The following is a 6,000-nucleotide window of genomic DNA, read 5'->3' as shown; positions in this document are numbered from 1 at the left end:
GCGGTTGACGGGCTACCACCGCTGTTTAGCAAATGCATATTAGTCAGCTCCTCTTCGTCAGTAACTACAACTATTAACGTGACCGGTTAATGATACCGCAAGATGAATCGGGGTCTCCCTAAAAACAGTTCGGCGACTACCCTGGTGTTGGCTTCGGGGCAAGCCTTCTCATCTCGGTGGTGTTGGCCGCGCCCCCTCGAGGGCCGGGAAGGGGTACCGGCGTAGTGACGTCACTGTGACGTAACAGGTTTTGGTGCGGCCGCTCGTGCGCGCTTTGCCGCAGGAAGCGGCTTCAACCCTTTCCCTTGACTATATAGATGGCGACCCCCATGGCGCCTCTTTCATTCGTGCGCCGTCGTCTGCAGTGTCCGGCGGCTTTTCCTGAGGTCCACGTAGGTCGACGCCGAGGTTGGGGATTTGGTTTTCGTCTGATCGTCGCCGGCTCAACCCACGGCGAGAGACACGGCGCACCTGACGGACGGATTTCTGAGCCAGAGCGGCCATCGACATGGTGAAAAGAACAGACGAGGTAAGATTTGTTTTGCGTTTATTGTAGAATCGATCGGGCGTAAAAAAAATGTTTTTTAAGGCATAGTTGCGAGCATGAATTACGGAACAACCAACAGGAGAAAATCGGAATAGTTTTCCTACAGAATCGCTTCTCTGATTACGCCCGCAATAATAATAAAAAAAAAATGTTAATGGTTACAAAACTACCATTGGCCGCGAAATGGTAATTCCTCTTTTAATTTCGCGGCACTAATTTCCCGTGAATTCGGCGTGCGGTGAATATTCTCGGCCACTGAATACCGTAAATTATTCACGCCGAAGTTAAGAACTTGGAGTGGAAACCGACGGACTATTTTCCAGTAACAAAGCCTGTCGTCTCGAGTTATTTCAAGACCAAGCAGTGAGAGCATCGTCGGGCTTCACCCTTCACCCCACATAGTGACTTTTTCACCTCGCTGGCCTGATTTCCCGACATGGTGGCGTCCGATCAGGCCGCGCGCGAAGCCAGACCACTCCTGCCGAAAGGTTCATATTCGTCCTCTCATGAGAAATGGAAAAAGCGACACGGCAAAATCGGCTGACATCCGGCTTACTTCGTGGCCAACGCACCTTACCCGAACAAAGGGTGCAGCGAGGCCCGAAAGATTATCTTTTAGGCGGAGATCGCTTATACGGCACCGAACCAAGCAGACCTGACCTATGCAACGGTGCCAACAGCACCGGAACGGCTGAAGCTTCGGCGAAATTCTTTTCCGGCGCGAAAACTTTCCTAAATCGTAACTCGCCAAAGCGCCGGGGACTAAGCAAGACGCCGCCACGCGCAAACCAGTTCGTGCCGCTGACCTGTGGGGCATGCGGTTGGCGAAGACATAAATGCTGTTTTATTGCTTTCGTATCATGAAATTTGCATTCCGTCACGATTGTTCTTAGGGCCGTTCGTTCCGCACACGCGTCATGTTATGATCTGGGATAACCTGTCTACGAAGAATGAAAGCCTAGTTAAAAAAGGCTGTAAAAAAATAACCATACGCCGTCAAAAGGGCTACCATAAGATAGTGAAAGCTGAGTGAACACTTGTTTTTGTATCTTCGGTCTTTTTTTTTCTTTTTTTGACGAAAGTAGACGTTATTTCAAACGCGTTGTAACGCAGCTTGGGGAGGCTAAACTGCAAACGACTTCACTGTTTTCACGTTTTGTTAACGTTTAGTTAAAGATATGCGACCTTGTTCTAGGGTGTCATATTCGCGTGGGCGCCAGTTTTTAAACAAGTGTTAAAGTATGTTCGCTTCTCTGAAGAAAAAGAAAAACGAACCTTCGCGTCATTCGTAGTGGTTTGGCGCGGAAAACTATGCCGGACCATCGTCGCTGCGCTAGTATAGTGCTTCATTCGAAAAATAGCGGAACTTCAGCCAAAGTGCACGTGACCTGTCCGGAGGGGTGGTAGAGGTGGGGAAGTGCACTCAGGCTCACACAAGCCCGTCGTTGCACACACGGACAAACACTTGTAACGTACACCCTATGCACAAACCGGACTGATTGCCTGCAATTGTGTGGACAACTTCCAGCAAAATCTGACTTTGCTATAAGTTTTTTTTTATCACAACCACAACGGGCAGATTACGACAGTACATGCTTACGAATTCCTGCTTCGAATGACCACACTTTGAATTTGTATTCGTGAAAATCCTGGATAGTTCGGAAAATTCCGCGCATAAGTGAATAAAATACGGCGGACCATGTCCTTGAAGGTCGGCACGATAAATCGATGATTTGTGCAGTTCGCTGAAGCGTGCTGAAGGCCACCAAGCTGAATAATTTACTTCCTGTATTATACGCGGCTGAAGCCCTGTTTTCTGACAGAAGGGTAGCAATCTTAACTCAGTGCGAATTTGCACAGCAGTGCAAATATAAATCTGGCCACGCAATACACCGTTTTGCCGCTGGCAATCGCGAACATAAAAAGGGATTTTCATAATTCGCTCATTTTTAGGCGTTGAAAACTACGTGCCTTCGAGTGCCCTGTGTCCCTAGCATCCTACCTGTTCCTGGGCGTTTTCAATGTTGGCCTGTTGTATGTACAGCACCTCTCGTCTGGCTGGGGTAGCCGGGCTCTAGCGAGTTTCAGAAAGATTATGAAACGTAAATTCGATTTCGGCCGCCGTGGCCGCTTTTCAGATGGAGGCGAAAAGCAAAAACGCCCGTCTGTCAAGATTTCAGCGCACGTGGTCGAGATACAAGGTGGTCGAAATTAATCCTCCACGGCACGCTTCATCGTCCATGTGTACTTCGGCACGTAAAATTTCCAAATGTAAAATCTCCATGGTCTCGAAAGAGTTCAGTCAGACCGCGCACTGGTGAGGATACCTTTCTGTTCTTTGCACTTACTGAAATGTCGTTTCTACGAAAAGAAAATTACAGACATTTGAAACGTCGACTTTGTAAGTGTTCACATACAATAAGAGTTCCGCCTGACTCGACACAGATAGAAAGGCAGAGGTATTCGCAAGGAAATCAGCATTCGGCCACCCAGCCTTTCTGTGTTGTGAACAAGGCGACTGTGCCGCAAATGCTCGGGCAGCATTGCCTTAACCTCGTTATCGGCGAAGCGTAGCGCTCCCCTCCCGACCGTGTCGTTTCTCTGTTTCCTTGAATCTCATAGCGCACCAACACGGTGCCAAACCAACCGGCTCCTTTGGTCGCGCTACCGGGGATTCCACGAAGAGGAAGCTGCCGTTTGCATGCCTTGAGCACCGCTCAATATCGACACAAAAACAAACTAGAAGGCGCCTTTTAAAGCCATTGCAGATCCCAAAACTGAGCCGTCTTGAGAGCACTACACGAAGGCAGTATCTTTAATGAAAGCGCTGTATTTCTCTGTCAGTGTGATTCGGTTGTTGCGAAAGTTCTTCTTTCTGCCACAGGCATCTTGCGCAGGATTACCAAAGATTCATAGTTAAAAACGTGGGACCGCCGACCAAAGGTTTATTGAAAAAGGCCTTTTTGCTTCCGAAATGTTCTTTTTAATAACACTTTCGGTTTGATATCCCACGGTTCTAACTATGAATCATCTACCTGACCAGGCGGGATTTCGTCAAACCTTAGATTTCATTACTGAAGAAAACGTGCAGTGAACTTAAGCACACATTGACTTTGAAACTTGCCGAGAATCTCGCATCTCTCTCTCTCTTGCTTGAATTTATTACGCCTGCGCCTGACCGTCGCACCTGACGCTCAACAGCGAAAAAAATCTGTTTCTGTTGTTCCGAGCCTAAGGTAAGGTCAATGGCTGGCGGAGGAGAACAGCCGTGAGGATTCTTAAGACGGTAGGCAGTGTCCGCATAGAAGTTGTTCATTTTGCCCCATTCCGCGAAGCACCGGTAATGATGACGGGGCTGGGAGTAGCAACCCGTAACTACGCGTAATTACCGCCGAGAGAGAGAGAGAGAGAGAGAGAGAGAGAGAGAGAGAGAGAGAGAGAGAGAGAAGGCGGTTAATGCCTGCGCTGAATGTGTGTCGTTGCGCGAGCCGTGTCATTGCTCCCCTTTTGTCACAAAGTTGACGCCCCGCATTTTCGGAGGGAGCGCGCGCTGCTACTCATTTCGAAGCAGGAGCTGGTGCGTGCACGGAGCCGAACCTTTCTCCACTTCTACGAATCCGCCCCGCGCTGTTGTGTGAAACTCGCCGGCTCGGACCACAACGCGAAGCCTGTTTCGTTTTCTTTGTAGTTGCAGTTCTGTTGTGTGGGGTTCGGTCTTTTCATGTCAGGAACGCCGCATGTAACGCGGATCATGAGCCATGATCCAGACTACAGCGCAGAAAAAGTACGCACAAGAAAAGGACAAACGCAGCGTATCTCCCTTTTCGTGTTGTTGTGTGCGCTATTAGTATGCCCTGTAGTCCACATCAAGTTTAAGATTCCACCTTAGTGTTTTAGCGGACATTAGCGAATTCCGCAAGGGCTGTCTAAATGTTGTGGCTTCGCTTGTAAATGTCTTTCTCAACCGAAGCCCACCCCTAGTGTAATGTACGCATTCTAAAGCTTTTTCAAAATCCCACCCCTAATTTTTCTGCTGTTAATCCTGATGAAAGAACGCACGGACGTTATCTATATTCCACGAGTTCTAACTGGTGAATGTAAGGCAAGGATTCTCCCACCCTTCTTTCAATGAGTCACACCCTTGAGAAAAATTTTTGACTTGACATTTTCATCAATTTTCTCCGGTTCACCGAAAAAGGCAAGTGCCTCCTGTGCTGCAAACTGAGGACTGAGTGACAATCTGCTATCAGCTCTTGGCTGCCGAGAAAGGAAGTTGCCAAGGAAAAAATAGCCCAGCAATCTGATCAGCGTTTTCTTTTTTTTTTTCGAAGCGATGTTAGGAGCCTCAGGGTAGCCAGGGGAAACCATTATCAGCCACAACACTTTTAGCAAGGGAGAGTAAAAAAAGAAAAGGCAAGAACGGGGCTCGTTGATGCCCTGACCCACCGTATATCACGGCCGAGTCACGATAGTTCGACCTGCTATCGTGAGAGGCACCGCGGCTTTTCCAGCGTTTCCTTTTCTTATCAGACCTTGCTTCCTCAGTACAGCGCACAAAGCGCCATACAACAGCTCCATTCCAACTCCGGGAAACCCCCGTTGACTCATGCTTTCTAACACCTGCGCCCCTTTATTTGCGGCTTCGCAATAGAACTCGCGTGCCTCCGGACTGCGCCTTACAAGCGGGTATCTTTCCGAGCCTCACCGACATAAACAATGCCTGTGCGGTGTGTCAGTGACTCAAGGGCGATAACCCAAACTTTCCCCCCTCACAACGAATCTGGAAGAGGAGGCCTGGGGAGTTCTTCCTCCGCCGCCTCACTACCAACATTTTTCTTTTCGTCGTGAGTCAATCGCACGACAAGGAAAATTTATGCGTGCTGTGGGTAGGCACTGCGAATGTGCTCGACTACTCGACTAAAGCAGAAACTTCAAGGAGAAAGTCTACGCCTCATTAGTTATGCCTGACAAGGGGCTTCTCTCTCTCTCTCTCTCTCTCTCTCTCTCTCTCTCTCTCTCTCTCTCTCTCTCTCTCTCTCTCTCTCTCTCTCTCTCCTTACTAAGGCCAGTGAGACTTATTTCCTCCTTTGAGCGCGAATGGACCCCTGTATAGTAACTATATCGCCACTTGGTAAAAAAAAAAAAAGGAAAGCGTAGGAAGTCTTGTTGATAAATGTTTCGATATACATTGCAAGACATGGCGCAACGCTTCAAGCTGTGCCAATCGTTCCGCGGACTTGTGTGGAAATGTGACTAATATTATGGGTAATGGGTAATATTACCACGATATTTCTGCAGCTACATCTCTATGTTTCTTTGTTATCTGTGTTTCTTTGCATTGCGAGCCGTCAGAAAAACAAACAAAAAAAAGGCGAGAAAGGTCTCTTCGTCTGCCGCGAGCTGCGTTGGGCCTGCCGCCAGATTGCGTACGAGCGCCAGAACGAACGAGCAGG

The 6,000-nt window shown here is 48.5% G+C and overlaps 1 protein-coding gene across 1 annotated transcript in view; it reads left to right on the top strand.

The window, feature by feature from the left end:
• Positions 1-332: 332 nt before the first annotated feature.
• The window catches only part of LOC144159468 (sodium-dependent proline transporter-like), a 40,319-nt gene continuing 34,651 nt past the window's right edge, over positions 333-6,000 (top strand). Inside the window, exon 1 of the mRNA XM_077690980.1 lies at positions 333-529. Within this exon, the coding sequence (XP_077547106.1) occupies positions 509-529 (21 nt within the window). The 5' untranslated portion in view covers positions 333-508. The remainder of the gene's footprint in view (positions 530-6,000) is intronic.

Source organism: Haemaphysalis longicornis, unplaced genomic scaffold, assembly GCF_048455015.1.
Source record: "Haemaphysalis longicornis isolate Haplotype H1 unplaced genomic scaffold, Haemaphysalis longicornis Haplotype H1 scaffold_10, whole genome shotgun sequence".
Lineage (NCBI taxonomy): Eukaryota > Metazoa > Arthropoda > Arachnida > Ixodida > Ixodidae > Haemaphysalis > Haemaphysalis longicornis.
The sequence above is the reverse complement of the archived record's forward strand: the minus strand, read 5'-3'. Positions and strand labels throughout refer to the sequence as shown.